This window comes from Salvelinus alpinus, chromosome 34, assembly GCF_045679555.1.
Source record: "Salvelinus alpinus chromosome 34, SLU_Salpinus.1, whole genome shotgun sequence".
NCBI classification, from domain to species: domain Eukaryota; kingdom Metazoa; phylum Chordata; class Actinopteri; order Salmoniformes; family Salmonidae; genus Salvelinus; species Salvelinus alpinus.
In genome coordinates, this window is record NC_092119.1 from 8,359,338 (window position 1) to 8,375,061 (window position 15,724).

The following is a 15,724-nucleotide window of genomic DNA, read 5'->3' on the forward strand; positions in this document are numbered from 1 at the left end:
ACTAACCATTAACCCTGTGTTGTTACAAACACATTATAGTAACTAACCATTAACCCTGTGTTGCTACCAACATGTTACAGTCAGTAACCATTAACCCTGTGTTGATACCAACATGTTACAGTCACTAACCATTAACCCTGTGTTGATACCAACATGTTACAGTCACTAACCATTAACCCTGTGTTGATACCAACATGTTACAGTCACTAACCATTAACCCTGTGTTGATACCAACATGTTACAGTCACTAACCGTTAACCCTGTGTTGCTACCAACATGTTACAGTCACTAACCATTAACCCTGTGTTGATACCAACATGTTACAGTCACTAACCGTTAACCCTGTGTTGCTACCAACATGTTACAGTCACTAACCATTAACCCTGTGTTGCTACCAACATGTTACAGTCACTAACCATTAACCCTGTGCTGCTACCAACATGTTACAGTCAGTAACCATTAACCCTGTGTTGATACCAACATGTTACAGTCACTAACCATTAACCCTGTGTTGATACCAACATGTTACAGTCACTAACCATTAACCCTGTGTTGCTACCAACATGTTACAGTCACTAACCATTAACCCTGTGTTGATACCAACATGTTACAGTCACTAACCATTAACCCTGTGTTGCTACCAACATGTTACAGTCACTAACCATTAACCCTGTTTTGCTACCAACATGTTACAGTCACTAACCATTAACCCTGTGTTGATACCAACATGTTACAGTCACTAACCATTAACCCTGTGTTGCTACCAACATGTTACAGTCACTAACCATTAACCCTGTGTTGATACCAACATGTTACAGTCACTAACCATTAACCCTGTGTTGTTACCAACATGTTACAGTCACTAACCATTAACCCTGTGTTGCTCCCAGCCTTTTACGTGAATAAAGTGTAAGTGGATTTATGTTTGATTACCTGATATACCCCCTTCAGTGTAAGAGATATACTCATTTTGAGGAATGAGGAAACACTGGTGTCTCTCACAATGTGGTCTCAAACTAGGGTTGGGAAGTAACAGATTAACTGAAACAATATTTTAAAAATGAAGTAATTTTTATCAGCCCAGATTACATAAAGAATGTATTCGAAAACGTTTAAATTATTTAATACATATCAAGATGGAACCTGCAAAATTGTGCCTCAAACATGGGGAAATGGCAGATCTTTGAAAGCAGTGCTGAGCCACACTGATTGAAAGTCATCTTTCAGTGATTCATTTTCCTTTCTGTTCAAATATATTTTGAAATCTCAACAACTTCTTGGTTGCTTCCACAGAAAAGTGTTTAAACCAAAAAAGTCAGACCCCCACTTAAGGACATGCTCCCACGTTTCATCGGGATCTTTGTGTTAAAATGACATGTTTGCATTGGTGATTTTAGCATGTAAATCTGTGTGGGGTAAATACATAAAACATAGCTTTCACCTGGATTCACCTGGCAAAGCCACTACACAACACAACATATTAATTGCTCTATAACGGTGACAAACAGTTCCCACAAACTGTTAGGGCCTACATAAAGCTGTTCCAACAGCAGAGTCCCAACAACAGTCCCAACACCTTACTTTTATTTATTTATTTGCTTTTAACCTTTATTTAACTTGGCAAGTCAGTATTAGTATAAAAATTCATATTCTGCCTATCGAATGGCAAAAGGCCTCCTGCAGGAACGGGTGCTGCGATTAAAAATTAAAAATAAATAAAATATAATATAGGACAAAACACACATCATGACAAGAGAGACAACACAACACGACATAAAGAGAGACCTAAGACAACAACATAGCAAGTGTAACTGTCACGTTCTGACCTTAGTTATTGTGTGTTGTGCTTGTTTTAGTGTTGGTCAGGACGTGAGCTGGGTGGGCATTCTATGTTGTGTGTTAAGTTTGTCTGTTTCTATGTTTGGCCTAATATGGTTCTCAATCAGAGGCAGATGTTTTGTGTTGTCTCTGATTGGGAATCATATATAGGTGGCTTGTTTTGTGTTGGGATTTTGTGGGTGGTTGTTTCCTGTCTCTGTGTTTTCTCTGCACCAGATAGGGCTGTTTCGTTTTGCCACGTTTGTTATTTTTGTTAGTTGTAAGTGTTCACAGTTTCGTCTTGTTTATTAAAGTCATGTTGAACACGAGCTACGCTGCGTGGTCCGATCCCTGCTACACCTCCTCTTCAGACGAAGAGGAGGAAGGCTGCCGTTACAGAACCACCCACCAATCTCGGACCAAGCAGCGTAGCAACGGGCAGCAGCAGCAGCAGCTTACACAGGACTCCTGGACATGGGAGGAAATTCTGGAGGGTAGGGGACTCTGGGCTAAGGCTGGAGAATATCGCCGCTCTCGTGAAGAGCTGGAGCGGTGGTATGAGGAGGCAGCACGGAAGCGAGGCTGGAAGCCCGAGAAGAAACCCCAAAAATGTATTGGGGGGAGGGGGCTAAAGGGGAGTGTGGCGAAGTCAGGTAGGAGACCTGCGCCAACTTCCCGGGCTTACCGTGGAAAGCGAGAATACGGGCAGACACCGTGTTGTGCGGAAGAGCGCACGGTGTCTCCTGTACGAAGCATAGCCCGGTGCGGTACATCCCAGCTCCACGTATCGGCCGGGCTAGATTGAGCATTAAGCCAGGTGTCATGAAGCCGGCTCAACATATCTGGTCTCCAGTATGTCTCCTCGGGCTGGTGTACATGGCACCAGCCTTACGCATGGTGTCCCCGGTTCTCCAGCACAGCCCAGTGCGGGCTATTCCACCTCGCCGCACTGGCCTGGCTACGGGGAGTATTAAACCAGGTAAGGTTGGCCAGGCTCGGTGCTTAAGAGCTCCTGTACGCCTTCACGGTCCGGTATATCCGGCGCCACCTCCTCGCTCCAGCCCAGTAACACCAGTGCCTACACCACGCACCAGGCTTCCTGTGCGTCTCCAGAACTCTGTTCCTCCTCCACGCACTCTCCCTGTGGTGCGTGTCTCCAGCCCGGTACCTCCAGTTCAGGCACCACGCACCAAGCCTCCTGTGCATCTCCAGAGCCCTGTACGCACTGTTCCTGCTCCCCGCACAAGCCTTGAGGTGCGTGTCTCCAGTCCGGTACCACCAGTTCCGGCACCACGCACCAGGCCTACTGTGCGCCTCAGCAGGTCTGAGCTGCCTGCCTGCCCAGCGCCGTCTGAGCTGCCTGCCTAACCAGCGCCGTCTGAGCTGCCTGCCTGCCCAGTGCCGTCTGAGCTGCCTGCTTGCCCAGCGCCGTCAGAGCTGCCCGCCTGCCCAGCGCTGTCTGAGCTGCCCGTCTGCCCAGAGCCATCTGAGCCGTCCGTCTGCCCAGCGCCATCTGAGCCGCCCGTCTGTCCCGAGCCATTAGAGCCGTCCGTCAGTCAGGAGCCATTAGAGCCGTCCGTCAGTCAGGAGCCGCTAGAGCCGTCCATCAGTCAGGAGCTGCCAGAACCGCCAGCCAGTCAGCAGCTGCCAGAGCCGCCAGCCAGTCAGGAGCTGCCAGAGCCGCCAGCCAGTCAGGAGCTGCCAGAGCCGCCAGCCAGTCAGGAGGTGCCATTAATACAGGTAACGAGTGGAGGACAGAGGAGCCTCTTAAAGAAGAAGTTACAGGTCTGTGAGAGCCAGAATTCTTGCTTGTTTGTAGATGACCAAATACTTCTTTTCCACCATAATTTGCAAATAAATTCATTAAAATCCTACAATGTGATTTTCTGGATTTCTTTTTCTCATTTTGTCTGTCATAGTTGAAGTGTACCTATGATGAAAATTACAGGCCTCTCTCATCTTTTTAAGTGGGAGAACTTGCACAATTGGTGGCTGACTAAATACTTTTTTGCCCCACTGTATATGCGTATGTATATATTTATAAAACATGCGTTTTTCTGGATATTTTTGTTGTTATTCTGTCTCTCACTGTTCAAATAAACCTACCATTAAAGTTATAGACTGATCATTTCTTTGTCAGTGGGCAAACGTACAAAATCAGCAGGGGATCAAATACTTTTTTCCCTCACTGTATGTCTGGCGCAAACCCAACACTCATCACCCCAAGAACACCATCCCCACAGTGAAGCATGGTGGTGGCAGCATCATGCTGTGGGGATGTTTTTCATCTGCAGGGACTGGGAAACTGGTCAGAATTGAAGGAATGATGGATGGGGCTAAATACAGGAAAATTCTTGAGGGAAACCTGCTTCAGTCTTCCAGAGATTTGAGACTGGGACGGAGATTCACCTTCCAGCAGGACAATGACCCTAAGCATACTGCTAAAGCAACACTTGAGTGGTTTAAGGGGAAACATTTAATTGTCTTGGAATGGCCAAGTCAAAGCACAGACCTCGATCCAGTTGAGAATCTGTGGTATGACTTAAAGATTGCTGTACACCAGTGGAATCCATCCAACTTGAAGGAGCTGGAGCAGTTTTGCCTTGAAGAATGGGCAAAAATCCCAGTGGCTAGATGTGCCAAGCTTATAGAGACATACCCCAAGAGACTTGTAGCTGTAATTGCTGCAAAAGGTGGCTCTACAAAGTATTGATTTGGGGGGAGTGAATAGTTATGCACGATCAAGTTTTCAGTTTTTTTGTCTTATTTCTTGTTTGTCTCACAAGAAAAAATATTTTGGATCTTCAGAGTGGTAGGCATGTTGTGTAAATGAAATGATACAAACTCCCCCAAAAAATCTATTCCAGGTTGTGAGGCAACAAAAATGTAATTTGGTCTATTTTTCCCTCTTAATTTCTTCTGACTTGGTGGTGCACATGTAGCCTATAACCTGTTTTAGAGAAATGTAGTCATCAAATATTGTAAGAGCATTATTTTTCAGTTTATACCCTCTTTATTTACCCTATGGTTCTGATTTGGTGTACAGGGGGAACACTGTAAGAAAGGTCCATGCTCTGAATTCTGTCGCTGTACATTTCAAAAGTGCTGAACAAATAGTTACTTGGTAAACAACACTGTTCCGTACACATTTTGAGCAACCGCGACATTCAAAAACGAGGCTCGTCTTTTTAAGTGGGAGAACTTGCACAATTGGTGGCTGACTAAATACTTTTTTTGCCCCACTGTATGTCCCCTATAGCTATACATATGTCCACTATATCCATACATATGTTCACTATATCTATACATATGTCCACTTTATCTATACAAAACATGAATACATTCAATATATTCAAGATAAACAATATATCTAGACGCCTTATAAAACAACCTCTCAGTCAGGTACTCCAACAGAAACAATAACTTCTGTACTACTGATCATGATATTAAAGGTGAAAAAAATATATTTTGGTATTTGTTTCATTAGTCCATTGTTGATATAGTCTGAAAATGTTTTCAAGATGTATATCCTTCAAAATACAGAAATACAGCTGATATGATGTATTACTGTATTTTAAAAGTTATATACTGTATCTTGAAAACATATTATCTCTCTCTTTTCTCTCTCCTGTCACCATGGTGCCAGTAAAGATCTGGTTAAAGTCCTGAGTAGATTCTGTTATTATACCGTCCCACATGGTTAAATACCTGGGAACTTCTTGTCACATCTCCTGACACAACAACCCAGACTATACACCCCTCTATACAGTAGAGAATATACACCCCTTCATACAGTAGAGAATATACACCCCTCTATACAGTAGAGAATATACACCCCTCTATACAGTAGAGAATATAGACCCCTCTATACAGTAGAGAATATACACCCCTCTATACAGTAGAGAATATACACCCCTCTATACAGTAGAGAATATACACCCCTCTCTACAGTAGAGAATATACACCCCACTATACAGTAGAGAATATACACCCCTCTATACAGTAGAGAATATACACCCCTCTATACAGTAGAGAATATACACCCCACTATACAGTAGAGAATATACACCCCTCTATACAGTAGATAATATACACCCCTCTATACAGTAGAGAATATACACCCCTCTATACAGTAGAGAATATACACCCCTCCTTAAAGTAGAGAATATACACCCCTCTATACAGTAGAGAATATACACCCCTCTATACAGTAGAGAATATACACCCCTCTATACAGTATGGAATATACACCCCTCCATACAGTAGAGAATATACACCCCTCTATACAGTAGAGAATATACACCCCTCTCTACAGTAGAGAATACACACCCCTCTATACAGTAGAGAATATACACCCCTCTATACAGTAGAGAATATACACCCCTCTATACAGTAGAGAATATAAACCCCTCTATACAGTAGAGAATATACACCCCTCTATACAGTAGAGAATATACACCCCTCTATACAGTAGAGAATATACACCCTCTATACAGTTGAGAATATACACCCCTCCATAAAGTTGAGAATATACACCCCTCTAAACAGTAGAGAATATACTCCCCTCTATACAGTAGAGAATATACACCCCTCTATACAGTAGAGAATATACACCCCGCTATACAGTAGAGAATATACACACCTCTATACAGTAGAGAATATACACCCCTCTATACAGTAGAGAATATACACCCCTCTATACAGTAGAGAATATACACCCCTCCATACAGTAGAGAATATACACCCCTCTATACAGTAGAGAATATACACCCCTCTATACAGTAGAGAATATACACCCCTCTAAACAGTAGAGAATATACACCCCTCTATACAGTAGAGAATATACACCCCTATATACAGTAGAGAATATACACCCCTCTATACAGTAGAGAATATACACCCCTCTATACAGTAGAGAATATACACCCCTCTATACAGTAGAGAATATACACCCCTCTATACAGTAGATAATATACACCCCTCTATACAGTAGATAATATACACCCCTCCATACAGTAGAGAATATACACCCCTCTATACAGTAGAGAATATACACCCCTCTATACAGTAGAGAATATACACCCCTCTATACAGTAGAGAATATACACCCCTCTATACAGTAGAGAATATACACCCCTCCATACAGTAGAGAATATACACCCCTCTAAATATACATTTCACATGATATCTTATGGTTTGTATAATACTATGATTGTTTCTAGTTTCAATTAAAACCTTAGATTAAAATAACGAGTATATGCTACTCTGACCTGGCAGAAACCTGTGCAATACCTCCCGTATAGATATGCCTAACCCAGAGAGGAGATTATAAAGTGCTTTCTGTGACTCAGTCTGTTCTGTGAGGGTTACAGATCTAGGACGTCCAGTTCTATGTCCTGTGAGGGTTACAGATCTAGGACGTCCAGTTCTATGTCCTGTGAGGGTTACAGATCTAGGACGTCCAGTTCTATGTCCTGTGAGGGTTACAGATCTTGGACGTCCAGTTCTATGTCCTGTGAGGGTTACAGATCCAGGACATCCAGTTCTATGTCCTGTGAGGGTTACAGATCTAGGACATCCAGTTCTATGTCCTGTGAGGGTTACAGATCTAGGACGTCCAGTTCTATGTCCTGTGAGGGTTACAGATCTAGGACATCCAGTTCTATGTCCTGTGAGGGTTACAGATATAGGACGTCCAGTTCTATGTCCTGTGAGGGTTACAGATCTAGGACGTCCAGTTCTATGCCGCTCTCTTTTGGTTTCCTGCGTTTGGTTCTGGCTGGAGATCGGCTCCTCCTCTGGCCTTTCCCCCCTGATCCTTCCCCCGCAGATGCCATCTTGTGTCCATCAGAGACAGTTTCATTGGGCTTTATCAGGGTTAAGGAGCACATTTGTGAAACTGGGTCTGATGCCCTGGGCTCCAGGTCTGTGTTCTCCATTGATCCTGGCTGGGACTCCACAGAGGTTCTGGTCATCTGGTGGATCAGAGGGATTTCTCTATTTCCCTCCGTCTCCTCACCCTCCTCTTCTTCAGGATTAAACTCCGCCACAGCATTCTCCTGCACCTCCCCCTCTCCTCCCTCTTCCTCATCCTCAGCCTCTGCTGACACCCCCAAATTATCCTCTGTTTCTTCCTCAGGAGTCTCTTCCTCTCCTCCCTCTGTCTCTCCCTCTCCCCCTGTCTCTCCCGCTACTCCGGTGTCTTCCTCTCCTCCTGTTTCTCCCTCTCCTCCTGTTTCTCCCTCCTCCTTTCCATTCTCTTTCTCCATTGTTTCTCCTGCTGTGTTTTCATTATCTAATGCTCCCATTTCTTCTTCCACCTTCAAATCAGACATCACATTGTTCTGCTCTGTCTCCTCTCCTCCCTCCTCCTCCTCCTCTTCTCCTGTTCCATCCTCCTCTGTCTCCTTCTCCACTGTCTCCTCTCTGTCAGTCATTTCTCCACCCCCCTTCTTAGCTGCTCCCTCTCCAGTGTCTACTCCTTCCATATCCTCTCCGTCCTCGTCTCCCGTCTCCTCCGCCTCTCCTGCCTCTTCCCCCACATCCTCCCCCTCTGCTGTTTCAAGACCAGGATTTTCATTTCCTCCAGTTTCCTCCTGATCTCCTGCTTCAGCTTCCCCTGCTTCTTCCTCCTCCCCTTCTACTAACTCCTCCCCCTCTCTAGTCTCCGCCCCCTCCACACCATCTTCTCCTGTACTTTCACACCCTGTCTCTCCTTCCCCAGCCTCCTCCTCATCCTCAGTTGCCTCCACCACTCCATCCTCCTCCTGTTCTTCAGCCCCTATCTCCTCAGCTATTTCCTCCTCTACTTCCCCCATCAGAGACTCAGCTCCGTGACTCTCCTGTCCCTCCTCCTCTCCCTCCTCTCCCCCAGTCACTCCTTCCTCTTCCTTCTCAGAGATATCTTCCTCTATAACAGTTGGTATAATATCCTCCTTTGTCTCCTCCTCTTCCTCGTCTTCGTGTACCACCTCTAGATTCCCAACCTGTTCCTCCTCCTCCTCCTTCTTCTCCTCCTCTTCCAGGTTGTCATTGTTCTTCCCCTGTGTGGGGCTAGGAGGCGCCGGAGGCTCTGGGTCTTTCTTCATCTGCAGGATCTTACGCAGATCAAACGCCATCATCACCGGTGCCTTGGCAACCACAGCCTCCATTTTGATTGCCTTTTCCTCTGCCTTTTTCCGTACGCAAGCGTCGCAGGGACAGTACTCGTCCTCGCTGCGCTGGTCGCTAACATCGCCTGAACCCTGCTCTCCATCACTCTCGTTTACCGACTGGACCTTCATGACCTTCAAAGCAAAGTCAAACTTTATTAGCAAAGTCAAACTTTATTAGGAGTGCATTTATAATAAAGCAATAAGGCCTATAGTTGACATTAAAGTTGGAATTAAACACTATGTATTAAATGGATAGTGCAACATTTTTCAACTTACCCAGAATAAGATGAAAGAAGTTGCTAACTAGCATTAATGAAATTGCTAACTAGCGTTAGCGAAAATGCTAACTAGCGTTAGGGAATTTGCTAACTAGCGTTAGAGAAATTGCTAACTAGTGTTAGGGAATTTGCTAACTAGCGTTAGCGAAATTGCTAACAAGCATTAGCGCAATGAATGGAAGTCTTGGGGATCAGCATGCCATCATTCATTGTGCATTAACTGCCAAAATATCTTTAAAATCTTACTAAAAGTTTGTTTTAAAGCTTAAAGCTGTTTGACTAAAATATAATTTACTGGCTCCTCTCACCTTCAACCTCCGCCTCCTCTGGTCTGTTACGGTTGACTGCCGGGACATGGTAGGGGGTCGCGGACCCCGGCCCGCCCGTCCCCGAATCTTCCTCAGTTCACGATCAATGCTCGTCTGGATCCTCTTCTTCACCTCGTCTCTCAGCTCAGTGATCATAGTGTCCAACATCACATTGTTGTCTAGGTCCCAACGCACCTTCACAAACACAATAGTATTATGAAGATTATTTATAAAAACATATATATTTATGATTTTCATGATGATGCTTATTATTAATGCTGTTGTGTTTGTTGTTGTGGTTTTTGTTATTGTTGAATCAGTACCTTTAATTCAGCCATGGCGTCTACGTAGTGGGTCATGAACTGTTTCTCCAGCTTCTTCAGCAGGTTGAGAACCCAGACCGGGTCAGGGTCCTGGGAGACACGCTTGGTGAGCAGCGCTCGCTGGACTGACGGGGGTGTCCCTGAGCTGGGGGTGTCCTCCGGGGTGTCTGTCTCTGTGTCAGTGGGGGATTTGTAGGCTGTGCTGTCTGAAGTGGATGGGCTCCCTGGGGTTTTGAGTCTCTCAAGGGTCTGCAGCATCTCACCTCTCTCTGGGGGCGACTCTGGGGTCGACTCATCGTCCCCTGGGCTGCTCCGCACTTGGGTGGCGATGTCTGGGGTCGCCGCGTCTGAAAGCAGCTCTGCTGATGCTGCTTCCTCTCCTCCTCCATCTGTCTCTCCCTCTCCTACCTCCCCCTCTCCATCTCTCTCTCCCTCTCCTACCTCCCCCTCTCCTCCTCCATCTGTCTCTCCCTCTCCTACCTCCCCCTCTCCTCCTCCATCTGTCTCTCCCTCTCCTCCTCCATCTGTCTCTCTCTCTCCTACCTCCCCCTCTCCTCCTCCATCTGTCTCTCCCTCTCCTCCTCCATCTGTCTCTCCCTCTCCTACCTCTCCCTCTCCTCCTCCATCTGTCTCTCCCTCTCCTACCTCCCCCTCTCCTCCTCCATCTGGCTCTCCCTCTCCTGCCTCCCCCTCTCCTCCTCCATCTGCCTCCCCCTCTCCTCCTCCTTCCCCTCCCTCTCCCTCCGCTATGAGAGTAATGTCACCAGCTGTTTCATCTGGTCTGGTCTTCCCAGAACCCCCAGACCTTGCTGAGCCGCTGCTCAGGTCCACACCAGAGTCTTTTAGCCTCTCCTTCTCCTCTGCCTCTCCCTCCTTCCTCTTCTCGAGGTCGGGCTTAGACAGCCACAGTGACTCTAGTATATCCATGACCTCTTGGTACCGTTGGTCCCTGTCAGGGCCTGGGGCTGCAGCTGGAGAAGGGGGTGGGTCGATGAGCTGCAGCTGGGCCAGACAGTCCAGCAGACCTTTAGCAGAGGAGCTCAGTCTGCGTCCGTACACTGGACTTATCTGGAGTAAAGAGACAGGTGGGAGAAATAAGGATTAGGAATACTGTAAATCATATCAACAAAAGTGTTTTATTCTCCTCCTGAAAGTCACACAAACCATGTGAACATGACAATACAAGTATTCAAATAATAACAGTTATTAGTATGCAATATATATGTAAAACTATACTGTAACGTATATAACCCTATGAGTAAAAGATGTCTCGTGCTCACTGGGAAGTAAAAGTATGTAAGTAAAAGTCTAGAAACAGGAAATACCTCAGGCAGGGAGCTGCATCGGCCCAGTGTAGGGTTCAGTAGAACCTTCATTACTGCCACAGATGAGTGGCAGCTCCAAGGCAGCTCTGACTCTCTACTGAGGAACAGGTGGGGATGACAAGGAGAAGTGATGTCATTGTTGGGCGGCGCTGGGTCAGGGCAGCAGTCAGCACACTCAGAGCACTCTCCCACCTCCCCCTCTTCTTCTTGTTTCACCTCCTCTTCTGCTCCCACCTCCCCCTCTTCTTCTTGTTTCACCTCCTCTTCTGCTCCCACGTCCCCCTCTTCTTCTTGTTTCACCTCCTCTTCTGCTCCCACCTCCCCCTCTTCTTCTTGTTTCACCTCCTCTTCTGCTCCCACCTCCTCCTCTTCTTCTTGTTTCACCTCCTCTTCTGCTCCCACCTCCCCCTCTTCTTCTTTTTTCACCTCCTCTTCTTCTTTATCTTCCTCCTCCTTCTCCCCCACTGCTGCTTCCTCCTCCTCTCCCCTCTCTTCCTCCTCCTCTTTCATCTCTCCCTCTGCCTCTGGTTGCCGGGCAGCCTTCTTTACTTCCTCATCCTCTTCCCGTTGTCCTGTTTCAGCTGTGTTCTCCTGCTCCTCTTCCTCTTCCTGTTGTCCTATTTCAGCCGTGTTCTCCTGCTCCATCTCTGTAGTTTCAACCAGTTCTTGTTTCTCCTCAGTCTCCTCTCCTCCCTGTCCCTCTGTTTCCCCTCCTTTCTCATCTCCTTCCTCTCTTTTTACTTCTGTCTCTTCAATTCCCTCGTTCATCTCATCTTCAGGGTTATCCATGCCGCTGTCAGCAGGGATGCCTCTCAGCCAATCACTGACAACGTCATTTGGTGAGGTTTTGGGCAGACAGAGGGGACCCAGCTCCTCTAGCTCCGGCTCTTCCTGTTTGAGCTTCCTCCTCCTCTGGCTACTCCCACTCTTCCCACTCTTCCCACTATCAGGGATGCTAACCTTTGACCCTGCAGGGCTGGAGAGGCGCGAGGCGGCCATGTTCCCCCTGAGCAGGTCAGCTGCAGACAGGGACTGGGAGAGGAGGCTGTTGCTGACGCTGGCTGTCCCCAGCTGGATGGCGGGTCTGGAGCCCTCGGAGGGATTGAAGGACTGGGTAGGGTTTCCCGCTTGGGCTGACTTTGGTTTGGAATTCCCTTTGATCGCAATCTTATCCGTTTTGGAGGTTTTCACAGAGCGAACGCTGCCCGTGTCACTCTGAGCTTTGACCCTGTGACCTTTCACTTGCAGGAAGGAGGCCCTTGTCTCTGGCCTCTCATCGTCCTGAACTTTCACCTTTGACCTGGTGGAGTGGGCGGAGGAAGCAGCTCTGGGGTCTCCTTCTGCTTCAGCAGGGCTCTTAGAATGTACGCTGGGAGTTTTCGTCTCTGTGACATGATCTCTGACATCATCATCTCTGTGTGCAGCCTTGCTGGCAGGTCGGCTGGTGGCTTGACTTTGAGACTCCTCTTTGGTCTCGGTGGTGGCAGGCGGTGTCTGATTGGTGGATTTAGCACTGGCCTGTGATGCTCTGGAGAGGGCTCTGGTGGTGGAGGAATCTGCTTTTCTTTTGGGTTTTGTGCTCATTTCAGATTTCACACTGTCTGTCTCATGGTCATTTCCTGTAGTGCTGTGGACAGGTCTAACACCTCTCTCACCTCTCTCTTTTTTCAGGTGCAGAAACGTACTTCTGTTACTACCATTAGACTTATGAGATGTACTGGACTTAGCTGAGATGTACATGGCGCTAGCTGATGTCTCCTCTGTTTTCTCTCCCTCCCTGTCAACCCCTGTTGTTTCAATGGCAGGGACGTCTGCTGTTTTAGGTGCTGGAGAGACCGCTCTTCTACTTCCATTGCAGGTGGACCTGTTAGACCTGCGGGACTTTGCTGAAGCATTAGACTTAGCTGACATGACACTGGCTGCTCTCTCTTTCTCCTCTCCGACCTCGTCTCCTCCTGTTGTTTCAATAACAGGGACATCGGCTGGTTGAGAGCTTGGAGTCTCAGCCCTCCTGCTGCAGCTAGATTTATGAGACCTGCTTGACTTGACTGAAGCACTGGTTTTAGCTGAGATGGCGCTCGCCGGTCTCTCCTCTGTGTCTCCAGCAGCAGTTGTATCGTCAACCGTCTCCTCTCTCCCTGTCGTCGTAATAACAGGGATGTCTTTAGTCCCTGGAGTCTCAGCCCTGACACTCCTACTGCAGGTAGACTTGAGGGACCTGCTGGACTTTGACGTGGCACTTGCTGCTCTCTTCTCTCCCTCAGCATCTATAGTAGGCTCAGTCGCTGGTACCTCTGGTGAGTTGGAGGAAGGGGCCCGTTCTGCTTTGCTGCAGGTAGACTTGTGAGATCTGCTAGATTTGACTGAGGCGTTATTGTCATCCAACATGGCGCTCGCTGGTCTCTCCTCTGTTTCTCCGGCAGCAGCAGCAGACCCATTCTCATGTCCTTCTGTTGTTTCAATAGCAGGGATGTCTTTAGCAACAGGTGTCTCAGCCCTGACACTCCTCCTACAGGTAGACTTGTGAGACCTGCTAGAAGCACTGGTTTTAGCTGACAATGCGCTCGCTGTCTTCTCTTCCTCTGTTTTCTCCGCTGGATCGTTGACAGGAGTTTCACACGCGGCTGGCTTTGGAGAGGTAGCTTTACAGGCAGACTTGTGGAAACTGTTGAACTTGATAGAAGCCCTAGTTTTAGCTGACAATGCACTCGCTGCTCTCTCCATCGCGTCTGCTGGATCGTTGACTAGAGTTTCACTCGCTGCTGGCTTTGGAGAAACAGCTCTAATATTACTACCGCAGGTCGACTTATGAGACCTGCTGGACTTGGCTGAGAGGTTAGATTTAACAGACACGGAGATCGTTGCTCTCTCCTCTCCCTCATCCTCTCCAGTAGCTTCAGGTTCAGTAGCTGGTATCTCTGGTGAGTTGGGGGAAGGAGCTTGTTCTGCTTTGCTGCAGGTAGACTTACAGGACCTACGAGACTTTGCTGAGAGGTTAGATTTAACAGACATGGAGCTCTCTAACCTCTCCTCTGTTTTCTCTCCCTCTTCACCTGTTGTCTCAATAGCAGGTACTTCAGGTGTTTCAGAGCTGGCAGAAACAGCCCTAACATTAGAACTGTTGGTCGACTTATGGGATCTGCTGGACTTTGCTGAAGCGTTAGTTTTAGCTGACATGACACTGGCTCCTCTCTCCTCTGTCTCTGCTGCTCCTGTATCCTCAGCAACGTCTGGTTCTGATCTGGGAGATGATACCCTCTCTGAAGCTTTGGTGGACCCATCTGCTTTGCTACAGGTAGACTTATGAGATCTGCTGGACTTGGCTGAGAGATTAGATTTAGCCGACATAATGCTTGCTGCTCTCTGCTCTCCTCCATCTTCTAACTCTCCCTCTTTCACTTCTCCCTCTCCCTCTATCTGTTCCTCCATCTCTCCCTCCATCTGTTCCTCCATCTCTCCCTCCATCTGTTCCTCCATCTCTCCCTCCATCTGTTCCTCCATCTCTTCCTCCATGTCTGCAAGGGATTCTGAGGCCTTAGACTTATGGGAGGTTCTGGAGGTCCTGCCCTTGACTGAAGAGAAGGATTTGGCTGAGAGGACACTGGCTGCTCTCTCCTCTTTCTCCCCCTCCTCTCTTTTCTCTCCAACCTCACCCTCCATCCCTGTATCTTCTCCCTCCTCGGGCAGAGACATGTGTGACATCATGTTGGCTGCTCGGCCCTCTTGGAAGTAGTGGGTACAGTTGGACCTGTTGGTCCTCTGAGAAAATCCACACTCATCTGAGCCACCTGAGAGTCCGCTCCCTGACCTCTCCTCTTCCTCTTCTTCTTGAGATCGCTTTGACCTATGTGACTTCTGTGAGGGGCAGGATACAGGGTCGTACCCTTGGTCACACCCCCCACAGTGAGAACATAGACTGGAGCCCAGAGACCCCACTGACCCAATGGACCCCACCGAGCCACCGGAGAGGCCGGTGTGAGTGGACATAACGCTGAATGCCCTCTTCCCTCCCTGCTCAGCTTCGTCATCTCCCTCCTCTGGAGCCACAGGGGTCTGGATTCTGTTGGAGGGAGATCTGGATCCATGGGAAGCTTGGCTGGCCTTCGACCACCAGCTGTCCACTCTCTCCTCGTCGGCCTTAGGGGTGACTTCTCCTCTGCAGCAGGAGTTACTAGAATGCCGGGAGGCAGCTCTGCTCCCCCTCTCCTCACCCACGTCACGCCGTTTCTCTTCCCTCTCCCCCACCTCCTCTCCCTGTAGTTTAGGGGCAGGGGTGTGTTTTCTGCTCCTGGAGGAAGTAGACATAGGGCTGGGAGGTTGTGGGGTCAAGGGGAGGGCTTGTGGGGGGTTGTTGCTATGGCAGCAGCGTGAGACGCTGGGAGGGAGTTCATCCACATCGTCCTGAAGTGCTTGGAGCACATGGGAGGAGCTAGACAGAGGACGCTCCTCCCCCTGGTTGTCTGTGGCACCCAGGTTAAGCTCGCTACGGCTGCTGCTGACTGTACACACCTCTACCAT

General features: G+C 47.9%; 1 protein-coding gene across 1 annotated transcript in view; it reads right to left on the minus strand.

The window, feature by feature from the left end:
* Positions 1 to 7,297: 7,297 nt before the first annotated feature.
* Positions 7,298 to 15,724, minus strand: part of LOC139563493 (retinitis pigmentosa 1-like 1 protein) — a 12,201-nt gene continuing 3,774 nt past the window's right edge. Inside the window, exons 7-12 of the mRNA XM_071382203.1 lie at positions 14,860 to 15,724; positions 11,207 to 14,634; positions 10,566 to 10,949; positions 9,882 to 10,286; positions 9,559 to 9,753; positions 7,298 to 9,104 (exon numbers count right to left, since the gene is read on the minus strand). The exon at positions 14,860 to 15,724 is cut by the window's right edge and continues 348 nt beyond it. Coding sequence (XP_071238304.1) covers positions 7,536 to 9,104; positions 9,559 to 9,753; positions 9,882 to 10,286; positions 10,566 to 10,949; positions 11,207 to 14,634; positions 14,860 to 15,724 — 6,846 coding nt within the window. The 3' untranslated portion in view covers positions 7,298 to 7,535. The remainder of the gene's footprint in view (positions 9,105 to 9,558; positions 9,754 to 9,881; positions 10,287 to 10,565; positions 10,950 to 11,206; positions 14,635 to 14,859) is intronic.